This window comes from Bombus vancouverensis, chromosome 16 (genome assembly GCF_051014615.1).
Source record: "Bombus vancouverensis nearcticus chromosome 16, iyBomVanc1_principal, whole genome shotgun sequence".
Lineage (NCBI taxonomy): Eukaryota > Metazoa > Arthropoda > Insecta > Hymenoptera > Apidae > Bombus > Bombus vancouverensis.
This window is the reverse complement of record NC_134926.1, coordinates 10,889,276-10,904,947: the sequence shown is the minus strand read 5'-3', so window position 1 is coordinate 10,904,947 and position 15,672 is coordinate 10,889,276. Positions and strand designations below refer to the sequence as shown.

General features: G+C 31.3%; 3 protein-coding genes across 10 annotated transcripts in view; 1 reads left to right on the top strand and 2 right to left on the bottom strand.

Annotated features, from left to right (window-relative positions):
• The first annotated feature begins 646 nt into the window (after positions 1 to 646).
• Ccz1 (vacuolar fusion protein CCZ1) lies at positions 647 to 3,271 on the top strand. Of its 2 annotated transcripts, none has more exons than XM_076625521.1 (10): positions 647 to 999; positions 1,109 to 1,199; positions 1,287 to 1,380; positions 1,488 to 1,703; positions 1,777 to 1,952; positions 2,034 to 2,177; positions 2,267 to 2,412; positions 2,492 to 2,753; positions 2,833 to 2,960; positions 3,033 to 3,271. In XM_076625521.1, exons 1-10 carry the CDS (start codon positions 921 to 923, stop codon positions 3,083 to 3,085), a joined length of 1,389 nt encoding a protein of 462 aa, XP_076481636.1. In that variant the 5' UTR covers positions 647 to 920; the 3' UTR covers positions 3,086 to 3,271. The 2 variants fall into 2 exon arrangements, with proteins under 2 accessions (XP_076481636.1, XP_033196619.1); XM_033340728.2 differs by having other exon boundaries at positions 651 to 995; positions 1,105 to 1,199.
• Positions 3,000 to 6,034, bottom strand: LOC117160172 (28S rRNA (cytosine(4447)-C(5))-methyltransferase). Its single transcript, XM_076625520.1, has 7 exons — positions 5,660 to 6,034; positions 5,414 to 5,553; positions 4,849 to 5,225; positions 4,616 to 4,783; positions 4,344 to 4,539; positions 3,904 to 4,272; positions 3,000 to 3,829 (listed from the first exon to the last, which is right to left on the bottom strand). Exons 1-7 carry the CDS (start codon positions 5,757 to 5,759, stop codon positions 3,365 to 3,367), a joined length of 1,815 nt encoding a protein of 604 aa, XP_076481635.1. The 5' UTR covers positions 5,760 to 6,034; the 3' UTR covers positions 3,000 to 3,364.
• A 3,076-nt stretch (positions 6,035 to 9,110) lies between these two features.
• Galphao (G protein alpha o subunit) overlaps positions 9,111 to 15,672 on the bottom strand; it is a 31,471-nt gene continuing 24,909 nt past the window's right edge. For 6 of the 7 annotated variants that reach the window (XM_076625370.1, XM_033340638.2, XM_076625372.1 and 3 more), the window contains 2 exons: positions 14,733 to 14,886; positions 9,111 to 13,510 (listed from right to left, as the gene is read on the bottom strand). In XM_076625370.1, coding sequence (XP_076481485.1) covers positions 13,323 to 13,510; positions 14,733 to 14,886 — 342 coding nt within the window. In that variant the 3' untranslated portion in view covers positions 9,111 to 13,322. Of the gene's footprint in view, positions 13,511 to 14,250; positions 14,443 to 14,732; positions 14,887 to 15,672 lie in introns of those variants that run through there. The other variant, XM_076625371.1, reaches the window with a different exon arrangement.

Sequence of the window (15,672 nt, the reverse complement as noted above, 5' to 3'; positions counted from 1 at the left end):
GTTTTGTTAATATCATGACAAAATTTGAAAAATCTACAACTAATTTACTCATGTTGATATATATTTTAATATTTGTTGTATTTTGGCAAAACATTCAATAAAACAGATATACAGGCAGTTAATTTATAAAATTTAAATTATCGATTTTTAACATTTAAGCTATTCATTTATAACTAGACCGTGAATTCCTATGGAAGTTCTATATTTGAGAATATGCTTAAAAAAGTAGAATCTCGGTAGAAAACTATTTTACCTATCGAGTATTATACAAAGCACTGTACTTTAAACTTTATTTATTTACATACGTATTTTTTCATATTATGTATATTCTATGTAATTTTGCACATTCAAATTTCCTATAAATGCATAAAAATCCGCAGTCTATTTATAACGTTCATGCTATTCATTTATAACAATTAGGCTGTTAATTTATAACATGCTCCCGACAACACACATAAATAGCAATTACTCGTAAACCAAATATGATACAAGAAGCCTTGTCTGTGATATTATCTTTTGTATTTTGATCTTTTGTATGTTAAAAGTCATAAAGGTTTACCTATTTAAATTAACATTACAGAGAAATATAAACGATAATAAATATAAATAACGTGTAATATATATTTAATTTTATTATAAAATCTATACGTATATAATATTTAATGTTGAGAAACACATCATATATCACATGACACTGGTGACAATAAAGCGTGCTGCCACCTCAACATCTATGTATTAAGTTTTCAAAATAATTTATCAACTGCATACTGATTGTTCAAAGTTGTTCTTTATTTGTTGGCTAAAATGTTTCAGCAAAGAAAACGCAAATAAGCGTTTAAATCGATAAGTTATTGTGGTAACGTTTTTGCATTTTATATGAAAAAAGGGCTAAATATCTTTTGTTTAAATTATTTGTCAAAATGTCATCGAAAACGGAGGTTACATTAGAACATTTTTATATATTCAATGGCACATATGCAAAAAAAGAGGGAGAGGCAAGTAAATTAAATTTATCAATAAAATATTTACATACAAAAATTACAAAATTCTTACACACTACATACGTACAATGCAAGTGTGTTCTTGTGTATTTTTTGCATGCAGGAAGAAAAAAAGATTCTCTATTATTATCCAGAAAGAGATTTAGATGTTCAAATTAAAAATATAGGACTCAGCGAAGCAATTATTAAATTTGCGCAGTATGTATAAACATATTTTTCTAGATTCTAAAGTTCCTATCTTTACATACAATATTAAGATTATGTTCTTGCATTTCAAATTTTTAGATCATTTAATCCTGGTCAACCATGCGATTATTGTCATACACATAAAACTCGTCAAATTTATTATCAACCAGAATCAAATTTTTGGATGGTGATGGTAAGATTTTATTGCTATCAGAAAATGTATAAAAGAATGTAGCATGTAATATTTTATATCATATAAAATTCATGAATATTTGTTCATAGATTTCAATTGTTTCATAGATTGTCGGTGTACCTTACATATGGAAAGAGAAAGATGGTAACAAATATACAGAATATCAATACGATGAAGTTTCTAGCAGTGTTTGTCAATCTATATTGAAGCAAGCGTATGTTATGTTTAGACTATTTATGGGATCATTTGACACCATTATTAATGAACCTGATTGTGGGTCGATAACGTTATTAAAACACAAACTTGAACATTTTTATTCAAGGGTAAGGGGAATTCTTAAAATGTACTGTTTCTGTATTTTTCGATATAATTTTCAATATCATGTATTTTTTACAGTATCTAATGTCTTTAAAGTTGAATAATAGTGATATTTTGGATGTTTTCCAAGGCTTACAATTCTTACCTCTTGACAAAATAACATTTTTACGGGTTCAATGTTTTATGAATCTTGTAGAAGCCATGTTTTCTCAAGTGAAATATACTGCATTTCTTTACAACGATCAAGTCGTGTGGTTAGTAATGTAAACGCTGTCATACTATTATAATGTAATATATGTATAACAATTAAAGAATTAATGCCCGTTATCACTTAGGAGTGGTTTGGAGCCGGAGGATATGCAAGTAGTTTATAATTATCTAGTAAGTACGCTTTTACCAGCTCATCTTGAAAAAGAATTACACGAGGGTTCAATGCCTAGAAATTCACCTTCACCATTTACTACCACTCACTATGGAAAGTTAGTACATGCAAAATAATTTAATCTTCTATATATAACAAAATAATAAGTTATATATATACATATACATATATATATATATGTTATAGATTTGTCACTGGCCCATCTAGTATTAATGAACCAAGCTTAATTGGTAAATCTCCTAAAGTATATATCAATTATTCTACAAAACCGGTGTCGTTATATTTAGTTGTTTACAGAGCATTAAGCGCTACAATATGTTTGTTTGTTGACAGTAAGTACCATTCCCTTCTTTTTCTCTTCTTTTGAAATAATCATGCAAAAACTTTAAAATTGGGGTGCTTATTTTACAGGCAAAACAAGTTTGTTAATAGATTTCTTTAAAAGCCTGGATAGTTTTCTTGGCCCACAATTAACTACACTTGTTAGTTCGGTTGCAGAACAATGTGCTAAACACGTAATAGTTTCGTCGGAATCTTGCAAGTACCTGTATTTTAATAAACTTAATTTAGCGTATAAAAGTACAATACATCCGGATAATAGGCGATGTTCTAATGTGCTTACAACGCCCGAAGTGTTGAGAGTTATCACTGATATATATAATGACACCAATAAGTTAGTACATAACACAATAATGTTTTGATGTAAGATTATTATTTTACAAATAGAATACACTTTTTTTTTATAATTTCAGATTAAAAGAGGCTGGAGAGATAATTATAAAAACTATGAGCGATTATTGGGTTGTTGGAAAGTTATCGAACTTGAGGGAATTTTTTGTAGTTATTCAACAAAAAAGTGCAAGTATAATGGAAATAGAAGGTATATACGTTGTACATGTATGTATGTATATACATAAAATTATATAAATGTAAGTAATAATTTTTATTTCAGATGACGTGAAAAAACTATGTGAAAAAGAATTAAAAAGTATATTTTTCCATTAATGGAAAGGCCTCATAAATTTACCGAGTATAAAAATTTTACGACTATTTTATATGACGATTAAAATGGCTGTTTACTCTTTTAATTAATATACAAGCAATGTATAATCTGAAATATAACACTGTAACTATGGAAATAATTTATATATAAAGTTAATGTAAAATATAAAATCTTGTACAGACAAATTATATATATTTTTTAATATACTTAAATTGCTTGCACAGCATTTTCCCAAATATTACAACTATTATAAAAATATTAATTTATTTTAAAAACGACCATTAATCAAAAGTTTCTTCCTCTGCATCTTTGTTTTTGTGAACAATATTGGAGAACTTCTTTAATTTCGCTACGAAAAATCCGTCCATATTATGCACATGGGGATAAAATCGTTTGGTTAATTTCAACGAAGGATGAAATCTGTATTGTCTATAACTGGTAAAACCTTCGGCGCCAAATTCTAGTCCAGTTGGTATTAATTTAACATCACGTTTCTTAAGAGCAAAATCAATAACCCATTCATTTTCTTCCGGAAGAATCGAACACGTAGAATAAACGATAATCCCACCGGATTCCGAACGTGCATTAGCACAATCTATAGCCGCCAAAAGTAATTCCTTTTGTAATGTACAACAACGCTGTATATCTACTTCATCTTTGTTTGTTTTAACACTTGGATCTTTTGAAACAACACCAGTACCAGTGCATGGTGCATCTAATAATACTCTATCGAAACTTTTAATCACCTGAAAATTATACATTTTAATTGATTTGACCGTATCATATATTCGACGTGTTCATACATATTATTAATACTTACTGTTGGTAACTTTCGCCCATCGTAAGTACAAACGATTGAATTCGTGATGCCAAGTCTGTGAAAATTGCCGACAACTGCTTTTATCCTTTCTTCGTTTGCATCGTTCGAGAAGAGTACACCTGTGTTTTTCATAAGCGCTGCTATGTGTGATGATTTTCCTCCGGGCGCGGCACACATATCAAGAACCCTCTCGTTTTCTTTAGGATCCAAAGCCATAACAGGTAAGAAGCTAGATGCACCCTGAAGAATGTAATGTCCTGCTAAATACTCTGGTGTCGCACCCATAGGAACTTGCGACGAATAAATCACTAATCCAACTTTTGTCCATTTGCCAATAGGATCTAAATTGACCCCTCTGTTGATCAAAGCCTGAAATATTAATATCATGATAAATTAAAGGATACTGAAGATATCTATTACATATTTCATTCAATAAATACTTCAGCTAAGTCGCGACGACGTGTTTTCAATATATTCGTTCGTATCGTCATAGGCCTCTGGACTTCACTTGCTTCCAAAAATTCTAATAACTCGTCCAGTGGAAATATTTGTATCAATTTTTCCATCAAGAAATTATTATAACTATAGTATGTACATAAATCACTTCTAAGAAGGTCCATATATTCAGTACGCGATCTTCAAGAAAGATAAAAGTGTACAATTCCTTGGAATTCTTCGATGAAATAAAATCCTTTAACCCTAAGACATATACCTGTTTATATCGCGCAACCTTTTAAAATCTGATAATATCATAATAACGTCTTTTATACGTTGTTGTACATCTTTCAGATTAGTAACATCTGCAAGCTCTTCTTTAGTGGGAAAAGTAAAGACACATTGCTGTAGGGTCATATCATGCATTTCCTCCTCTGCTAGCTTTCTAATAAAGAGGAAGTTAATTAGATTTTAAATGAAAAGTTTAATAGAATAATAAGACATGCTCACTGTTCTTCTTCTTGCTTCTTTTTCAACTTCTTATTTGCTTTTTCAATAGGAAGTAGATCAACATCATCGTTATTAGAACTATCACCATCTTCCTCACTTTGATCTACTTCCTCATAATCCATTTCTCCATTTTGGCCATATTCTTCATTGTCACTGGATCCTTTATCAGTTTCGTCCTCTGTGTCATTGTCAAGTAATTTCTTTCTTTTAATCTTTTGTTGCTTGTCTTGTATTACTCCTTCATTATCAGATATATTAATATCATTGTCAAACTGCATTTGATCATTTTTACGACCGAAACTGTCATTTCTTGGTCCTTCTTTAAGAGATTTCTTCGTTTTCTTTATTTTTAATAGTTTTGAGATATCTTTTATATTCTAATACATAGAACGGTATATTTTACTAATGTTGTTGTGTACTTATATATATATATATATATTTTATATTATGTTTATATATATATACATATATATATACATATATATATATATATATATATATATATATATATATATATAACACATAAGTTAAGACTTCATCATTAGAGAAAAAAAAGAAATCTTACGTCTTCAGTTACAGCGTCATCCACCTTCTCGCCATTATTTTGCTGTAATTTCCTTACTTTTTCACTTAACTTTTGTTTCTTTAATAATCTTTTCCTTGCTCGTTGCTTCTGTCTATGACTTAACTCTTTTCCTTCTTTTACTAGATAAAAGTTATATGATTAGTTCTCTATATACTCATGCAATATGCAATATATATACTCATACTTCAGGTATATGTATATGCATAAATAAATTTCTCTGCATACCTAGTACTCCCTTTGGAAATGTTGGATCTCCTTGCTTCTTTGCTTTTCTTCCATGACCACTCGACACAGTTGTATCATTAAACTTAGCTTTTCGTCCCATTTTAATATATTTTATGCCACGATTGTTATTAAACAAGTTTTGATATTTTTATTAAACGGAACGTGATATTTTATTTCGTCTATACAACCTTTACATTTTCTGTTATTACATATTATTATATATGTTATTACATCTATTATTATATATTATTATATTATATGTTATTTATACAAAGAGAATTAGATGAAGAAAACAAGAAATCGCAAATCTTGCTTACAACCTTTTTGAAAAAGAACACGTGAGGTATAACCTGTCTTTTAATATTTATCATTTAGCTCTACGTAGATATTACCAACTTAAGAAATTGTGAGAATATTATATGAAAATGAAATATTTTTTCTTTAAAACTTGTAGACATTAAAAGATGTATGAATATTTGTATAAGAGAGGTTTGTATATTTTTTCTTGCACAATTAGTCTCAGAAGGATAAGAAAATTAAATAATATCATTTTATTGAAAAAAATAACTAGCATAAGATAGGAAAATTGTATGTATTTCGTTAAATGTTCCTATATGTTTATATTCAACGATTCAACGATTCCAATTATTTGGATCGTAGAGTAGCCCATCTATCTTCTCGGATTTTACACGACAATCTATGATTTACTTGTTATCCAGTAAGACAAATTATTATTAACTAATGCTAATGAACATTCATTTGATCAAAGTTCATTATCGACGGAGTTTATCAAGAAAACAGATGAAATAGTAAATTACTGTAATTCTTATTACATTAATAATAATTGGAAGAAAATATCGTTATGTACGAAGGATTCTGATGTATATAGTACATTGATATAGTACATAGGTTTCTGTATATGCTAAGTTTCGTTGCTAAGTTGCTATATGCTAAGTTGACCACATGATGCAGCATTTGTGCCGTGAAACAACTAGAATTGTTGTCCGTGAACACTTTTTTTTTCTTATATCACCGACGAGGTACAGGATAGACGTAACATTTGTGACATTAGCCTACCGACGTCTTGCTGTTTTACCAGTCACCTGATCGGTCTGACTCCCTATACCATTTTCGTGTCGCATGCGACATTATCAATCGAATAAGTTGTTCAGAGCGTATCGTTGATGCCCTGACGATAAGCCAAGGAAAGGGAAAACGAAAAATAATAATAACGCCTTAGTAATAACGACTTAGTAACCAAGTAACCAAAACAGTTCTTGTCATCGATAATGGTTATCGATAATTAAAAAGATTTTTTTGAGCATTTTTTGTAGCATCACTGTTTTCCATTTAAACAAAAATTACACTTTTGTCCATGACTCTTTTCATAAAAATTTGAGAAATACTGCTTTTAATGTTTGATCCTTGATTCTTTCCAACGTCTACCAAAAATATCAATACATAAGACATTAACTTACGCTTGGTTCTAATAATCATACATTATCGTAAAAATATTATAAAAAATCTGCACAGATTATACAGCAACAATAAAAGAGAAATACTATATTAAGAAATCGAAACACCAGGTATATAAGTACTTACTTATAACGACAAGAATGATTGCTACTTTTGAGTCAACCGTTTATTCATTCTTGCATATACATATATAAAACAGCGTGATGTGACAATAAAAACCGCTTATCTTTCTTTGTTCGTTTATTTCGACATTTCAAGATGTATGGACAATTATTACATAATAATTATATATATTTATATATGTATAATGAGAGAGCATCCTCCTCTCGCAACTTTTCCCTCCTCTTCCCCCAAAAATGTCCCCCTTGCCTGAAATGTGCCTCACTCACTCTCCCTCACTCACTCTTTCTCTCTTGTTCTCTTTTTCACAATAAAAGAATGAAAAGGTAAAAGTAATAAGAAAGAAACGGCGTCGATTCGTCGGGTCTACGGATGATTTTACGAAACGATCTTTTTTCCGCTTCGCGCATTACTTTTTAATCATTTCACGATCATGAGAATGATAGTACTCCTCCCGCAATGTTTCATTATTTATTTTTTTGTATTTATTTTTATGTTTTTATTCCATCCACGTCATCTTATTATCATTTAGCGTTTACTCGATAAGATTATGAACGTTACCATTAATCGTTACAATTACAATAATAACACTAGTGTTGGTTACTCCCGTACTTGTCTCGCTCATCCATCTATCCCCACCACGTGGCCATCTACCCCCACCCAGGAATCCTGACGACACGTTCAAATACTGAATTACAGTTAATTTTGTTGCACACTAAGGTTGTCAATTATTTTCTTTCTCTTCTTTCTTTATTTTCATATTGCGTGCATATCCTTCGCATTTCGAAAGATCGATAGTAATATTTTATCGATCCAAATACGTTTATTTCTACATATACCGCGATACCGTTTTCATTCTTCGTTCTCCTACTAAAATTTTTACCTCCTTCGTTTTCTAATCATCTCGTGACCCATTTTTGTTTCTTCCTCCCTCTTTCGCCCACACATCACTCGTTTCGTACTCGATATTCTTCGTAATAAGAGTTTTATTTTTGCCCTCGTGAGAAATATTATTCTCGTTTGTTAACTTTTTCTTGGTTAGTTCGTCTATAAAGAACGTTTTCTTCTTATCTCGCGATGATTTTTATTGTTTTTTTACTTCGTTAGTATTCGTCTCGCAATTTATAATTCGTACGTTGTTATCCCGTTTACTAAAACTCCTTTCGTATTTTTTTGTAGGTTTTTATTCTATTCTATTTTTTCTTTTTTTTTTTTTTCGGTTTCTAATTCTCGTTGGAACTTACAAACCGTGAACTGCTGCTTCTCGATAATTAGGAGCAACGATAACGATTTCTCGATCCACAATCTAGTAATTTCTTGTTCCTTTGTTATCTTTCAAATGCAAATTCAAAATTTGAAATTTCTTTTGTTGAAGATATATCGGTAGCTGTTAAGTTAACTGATTGAGCTGGTAAAAAAGTTGTAGATTGAAAAATCGCGACTTGCCATAGTTCAATAATTAGCCGGATGAGAGTGTGTGCTTATTACAAAACAATAACAATATATAGCTTATGGCATAAAAAAGCGTCCGAAGGCGAGAAATATGTCGTCGTGCAAAAATCGAAAGGTATTCGTGGTTTTTCCTTAAAAATCCCTGAATTTCACGCTGGTAAGCGAATAAAAAGAAAATTGAAATAAACGAACGAAATAAGTGAAAAAAAAATATAAGTAATTTAAATGAAAACGATAAATACAGAAATTTTAATGTAGAAATATTCATGAATGTGACTCTTCCCATTTCTTCAAATTCAGAAGCAACCCTCGAGAAATATAGGGAAATTTCACTAGCAGCTCCGACTGCTACTGGCGAGCCTGATCGGGGAAAAACCAACAAGAATGAAGAATATCAAGGCGATCACTGCTATACACAGTTTAATTCATTGCATTTATCCTAGGCGGTTATAATAATAACTGAATTACAATTTCTAAATTCGAAATTGCACATCCGTTACGTATTACAATTATCTCGATTTACAATCTATCGTTATCCTTTATTTTCATTTCACTGGTTGCTTCTTCTTTGTCGGTTGAAACTTAAACTTTTCTTTTCTCTTTTAAATCAATCAAATCGTTAATCACTAGTTTAAATTTGGCGCCTCAAATATTCTAACCGATAGTGTAAGTATAAATATAAAAGCTACATCTTCCTGTCAATTTATTATCGATTACAGATATTGAAACGAACTGAAAATTAATAATAATAGTTAAGAGTAATAAAAATCCTCGCTGCGAAAGAAATAAATCAAAGCAATCACTTCCCCGATCGTTACACATTTTCTTTTTGTACGAGCTAGTACGTTCTCTATTTGACTAGAAGTTCTATATGCGTACTTATTTATACATAATTATGGCTACTACATATAGGAATACTTAATTAATTATAATCGATAGCCCTAAAATTTATATATTAACTTTTACAGTAATATGGCAACGGCGGTGACAGTAATACTATTTTTTTTTTAAATCTTGTTTTTATCCTCTAGATCCAACTAACGATATAAAAATAATTCGCAAAAATCGACGTATAAAAACAAAAAGAGAAAAAAAGAAAGATTAGGAAAAATCAAAATCGAAACGTAGAAGAAAGGTGTTCTTTCTTTTGATACTAATCGCCGAAAGAAAAAATAGTGAAATTCTTCTTGGCCTTGGCCTACATAATTCAGATTAATTTTGAGAATATTTTTTCTTTCTTCCTTCTTCCCTTTCTTTTTTCTTTACATTTGTAATTATTGTTCTACTCGATTCTTTGGTTCTTTTTGGTCAAACACTTCTCGATATTTTAATTTATATTACAATTGAACAGCGATGAATTGCAATTGCAACTATTTTAAATAAATTTTAAAAAATCCCAACAAACGTTAATTATAAATTTAGAATATGATATTTTTTATATAAAAGTTTTAAACAAATATCTTTGGTAAAAAGATTCCTACAAAAATTCCCAAAAATTCTGCCACAGCTCCTCATTTCAATCGCAATTGCAATTCCGGAAAAGAGAGTGAAATCTTTTCCAAAAAAAAAAAAAAAAAAACAAAAATAAAAAGTCGTTCAAATAGAAAGATTATAAAAAAAAAAGAAAAAAAACGAAAATTGGTACATTGTGCGATGATTAAATACGAACCAAGGAAAAATAGAAAACGGGGAACTGCGTTTGACTGTACGTGGAATGTTTCGGTCTGCACTGATATTCGTTTTAAAGTCAGTAAGGACTGCTTCGATGAAAAAAGAAGTGTAAAGACACGGCTTCTGTCGATCCAAAAACACTACTATCACTTAATACGAAATTAAGATTTCATCGAATAATTGAAAGCTCCTTAAACACACCTGACCTAATCAAGAAACGTAAAACGTAATTGCGTAAGAAGGTAACTAAATCGTACGAAGAAAATTCTGAAATTCAAGGATCCTAGCTTCGTTGAGTGGAACCTCTTACACTTTTCGCAAATGTAAACACTTCAACGTATGTCCTATGCAGAATGTTTCAGAAATAAGTGGCCAAACTTTGGTATCGTATTCTACACTATACCACAGTTCGGCCACCTATTTCTGAATACCCTGTATATACGTGTAACGTGTGTACGTGTGTGTGATTGCGTCGTTGCGTGTAATTGTGCGATCGTGTGCGTACAGTCGCGTAAATGTGCGTGACAATGGAACGAAACGAAACTGTTGATTCAATTTAAGGGAAAAACAGTGAAGAATTCTTTCTCATGCACGGTGCGCCATTTGTCCATAGCGTTACGAATCTTGCTCGAATCGTTGCCAAAAAATGTTTGACGAATCGGAATTCGAATTTTAATTAAATATCTACGCATCAAGATGTTCACGTCTTTTTTTTTTTTTTTTGCATGCTTTGACAATCTTGCACTATTCTGACCTTATCTATCGAGTTTTTATGGTGTCGCTTAAATCTCGCTTGTTTCGATCAACGGCGTTTATACGGCGTTTATGTTTTTTTACACAATTTTAGCGCATTTTTTATTTAGTTTTCTAACCGAAAGGAACTGACCGAAAACCGAATAGTATAATATTATACGTATCCGACAGATGTAGGAATTGTAGATTTGCACGGAAAATAGAAAATATTTTGTATGAGAGAAAAATATACTTTTTTCGTCGGTTTCTTGTGCGCGACTTGTGCGCGACTTGTGCGATCGGCGATGAACGTAACATGCTTATTCAACTAAAGTTAAAATAGTTGAATATTATTATACTACTCGTGAAAAAGGAAAATTGTATTATTAGCTTATAAATCGTTTCTTCCCAGGTAGAAAATTAAAGTGTTTGTCAAATGAACAATTTTTAAAGAAATTATTTCTTTTATCAAACAAATTTTCAAGTTAAACTATTAACTAGGATTATTTTCTATGTTAAAAAATTGTTGTTCAGCTTAATTTTCTACCTGAACAGATAACTATATTCTTCTTTCCCTAATTTACAATAAAATCAGATGAAGGATCTCGAGATTCGAGTGTGCTTCGTGATTGGTCTTTGTGCGATTTACCGCGAAATGTATGAAAAATCTGGATTGATCATTGTGCGCCCTCTTTCAACATATCCCTTAATTCCATATTTTTGATTACGAAGGACTTAACTATTGACCCTTTGACCCATATAATTTTTTTTAAGTAAACAAGTAATATTATACAAGCTTTTGAATCTTAACAAAGTTTAAAATATGAAATTCACTCATTTGTATATAATTTTTTAGTTTCAAATATCGACGCAAAAATAGATTTTTATATATGACAAATTCACCAGTTCTGGCAGTTAACAAAAAGATCGATCACAGTACTCGGTATTGGTTTAATAGATTGTCCAACGTTAATAGACCGACTCAGTCACAATCGGTTTAAAATACAAAATGACCAATGAGTAAAGGCAATGTTAAGTCCTCTGTTGCAATTAATACAGCAATCAAATCTGATTATGATGTAGAAAAGAACGTTTCTTTATTGAGAGATTCATTTTAAGATTGGATTCAGTACTTAAAAGCAGAATAGTAAATAACTGCAATTTCAATCCAGATGTATTTAGCTCGAAGGATTGATTAGCCGAAAGCTATTCTCTATTCTCTTCCAGACATAAAATTCAAATCACAAGATGAATTTCTCTAGTAGAGAAACATTCTTGATGCTGCCGATATTAAAAGTCCCTACACGATTCTCTGCTCGCCTCAAAAGACAATTGGAAGAAGCGATTTATTAACAACACTCTACAACAGATATTATTTTTATAATATCAGTCAGTAATCTGACAAATCTTTCTCAGGGAGAAGTTCCTAACTTCTACAATCCCTGTTCATTGAATTAGAATGACGTCCTTCATTTGCCTTTAACTTTCTCATAAAAGATTTCGCTAACACTTCTCGGTAACAATAAGAACCGTTGAAAATTTCACGTGGTCTTAATTCAATCACCATGGGCAATTGAACTAATATTATTGGTGAAACTTTACAATTCAAAAGTTACAGATTATCCTTGCATAATAAGAAATAGTAAGAAATGGTAAGAAATTTGTTGATGAAATATATCAGATTTTGCAAATCATAAGTTATTTGATCATTCCGTTCAATGAAAAATGATAGAAGAGAACCCTATATAACTGATGAATTATCGGTTCGCTAATAATATAGTAATTACTAAATTATTATGCGAGAGGATTCAGGAATTGTACAAGTGAACCTACTTACATAGCAGCACTTTAGCAGCGCATAATGCATAGCGTTGCATAAACATTGTGCAACTGCATTCGAATCACTCAATATGATAAGGAGAAAGGTTGAAAGAGCTGGCACAAAGAGGTGTCTGATAAAAAAAGTCGAGAAGGTATCCGCAGGTGGTCGGTAGTAGTAGCGGTGGTACATAGGTGTATCTCTTTTTCTCGTTCCCGTTCTTTCAGCCGTTCTCTCCCCCTCTGTCACGCGATCTTTCTCTCGGCAACCTGACAATCTCGCAGTCTCTCATTCTCACGCGCTCCCCCGTTCTCGCAATACATGTCTGTCGTGTTTATGCATGTGAGTGTGAGTGTGTGTCGGTCGATCGGCTCCACGACGGCAATATTTATCCTAATAGAGACCGCAGCCACGGAGATTATTGGCGATAATGACGTCTGTGACTGCGTCGAACACGAATTGAATGTTGTCGGTATCAGTAGCGCAAGTCATGTGGCAGTAGATCTCCTTAGTGGTTGACTTGTTTCTCGCCTCGAATTGCGCCTGGATGTACGCGGCTGCTTCACCGTACTCTTGCGCCCCTGCGGTCAGACAGACACGTTTCCTTATTATTCATTTAACCTACTGGCGTAGGCCATTCTTTCGTATTCTATTCTATTTCCCTATCGTTACAAAGCTTTTTAAGTTTCAGGAAATAAGAAACAATCATTCTTGGCATGCGTGATTTCTTAATTTTGTGCGACAAATTTTCCTAAATTTTGTTATACGCCCTTTATTCGATCAAAACATAAAAAATTAGACAAAAAAATTAGAGAAGAGAAAAAAAACGGGAAGAGATTACATTTGGTTGTTTTGGATTACGTTTGTTTTCTTAGTGGCTGTTTCAGGAATTTCTTTAAAAAATTGAAAGTTTAACCCTTACGAACGAGGTTGGTAACATCTGGCAGGAAGTTTTGTTTTAGATTTGCTTTCTTCAGACGGGAGAGGTTAAGGAATGTGCTGCAATATAAATTTTTTGTTTCTTCAGTGAGACAAATTGGAGGGGTGGGTGGGGGTTGCGGTAAATGAATATTTTCAATTTGAATTGGTTTGCTTTGAATTTGGAAGATTTGGAAGAATCTTTTCTGTCTAATGAACGTTTTGTTTTTATAAATAAGAAAAGAAACCGATAATATTTGAATGGATAGCGTTTAAAATTGTAACTTTTTGTCTTTGAATGTTCTTTGAAAGATCACTTTTATGTTATTTCTTACATATTTCAACCTTCGCGATTACGTAAAAATGAAAAAAGAAGAAAGGAAAGCGAAAAAGAGAATCAAAATTGAAATTATTTAATTTATTTTACAATTTCAGCTTCTATTAGCTAAAAATAATGTTCACACTCGTAGCGAAAATTCGGAAGATGGATGACATACGACGAACGATACGTATTTAGATCAGTGTACCTCAAACAAGAGGATGTAGCTCTCTTGTGGGGCGTGAAGGAATTCCAAGGGCAGCAACAGACTACGGACTTTTTATAACAATGAGAACTTGCCGCATTTATTTTTACACCACATGTAACATATGATCTTCACTAATAGATTACGCTATAATTTTCGAAATTATACGAATTTCTTTTTACCGAAATGCAATACGTACTGGGTAAAATATAAAATCTTTCAACTGTAATTTTCGCAATAAATAAAAAAAAAAAAGTTTAATACTGATGGTGAAAGCGTGCATTCGACATGGAAATAGATTAATCTTTAATTTTTCGTTCACAAAATTCTATGGATATAAATGTGAAAAATATTTTCTTACCGGCATATTCGGGGAAGCAAATGGTGAGCGGAGACTTGCGAATTTTCTCCTCGAAAAGATCCTTTTTGTTCAAGAAGAGAATAATCGAGGTGTCAGTAAACCATTTGTTATTGCAAATTGAGTCGAACAGTTTCAAGCTTTCTTGCATTCGATTCTATAACAGATAATTAACATGCAAACATTAATAATAATTAATGACCAAAGATATATAACAATATCATGTACGCATGAAAAATAAAGGTATAGAAAGAAATTTGTAAAATAATGTAAATAGCAAATCATTCCAGTGGATTGAAGAATGAGGGGTTAATCAATGGGGTCGTTCCACGAGAACTCGTTAATTTCCAACAATTGCAGTTTATCACGTTTTCTTCCCACGTAGGATTCACCATATGCATCTCCATAAGTAGCGTGTGCATATATATATATATATTATATATATTATATATATATATATATATAATGGCACGAAAAAAATGTAGAGGACCTTTTTCATATACGATTCTGTCAATTATTAAGTGTTAAATATATTTCACCGTAAGAAGTACTTTATTCTTCAACAGCTTCAAGAAAAATATCAAATAAAGCATAACAGTTGGTGAAATACATAACAAAGACATAACAAAGTGTGAGAAAGTTTTCGGGAATGATTTGACGCCAAATGGACCCGTAACTCACAAGTTTCATTGCGTGAACTCGAGAGTTTTGATGCAGGCTAATTCACTGCAATGCAGTGCAAGTATAAAGTAAATTTTTCTTACCGTTATTATTAAGAAAATACAAAGTATACCTAGCACGAGGAAAAATGAAAAATATACGAATATTAATCGTTCTTTAGTAATTTCTTAGCGAAAAAAGAAAATAAAACATTACAATATATCGTAGATATGTTATCTTTGAAAGGGTCTACAGTTCATGATACATATACTATGTATATTTC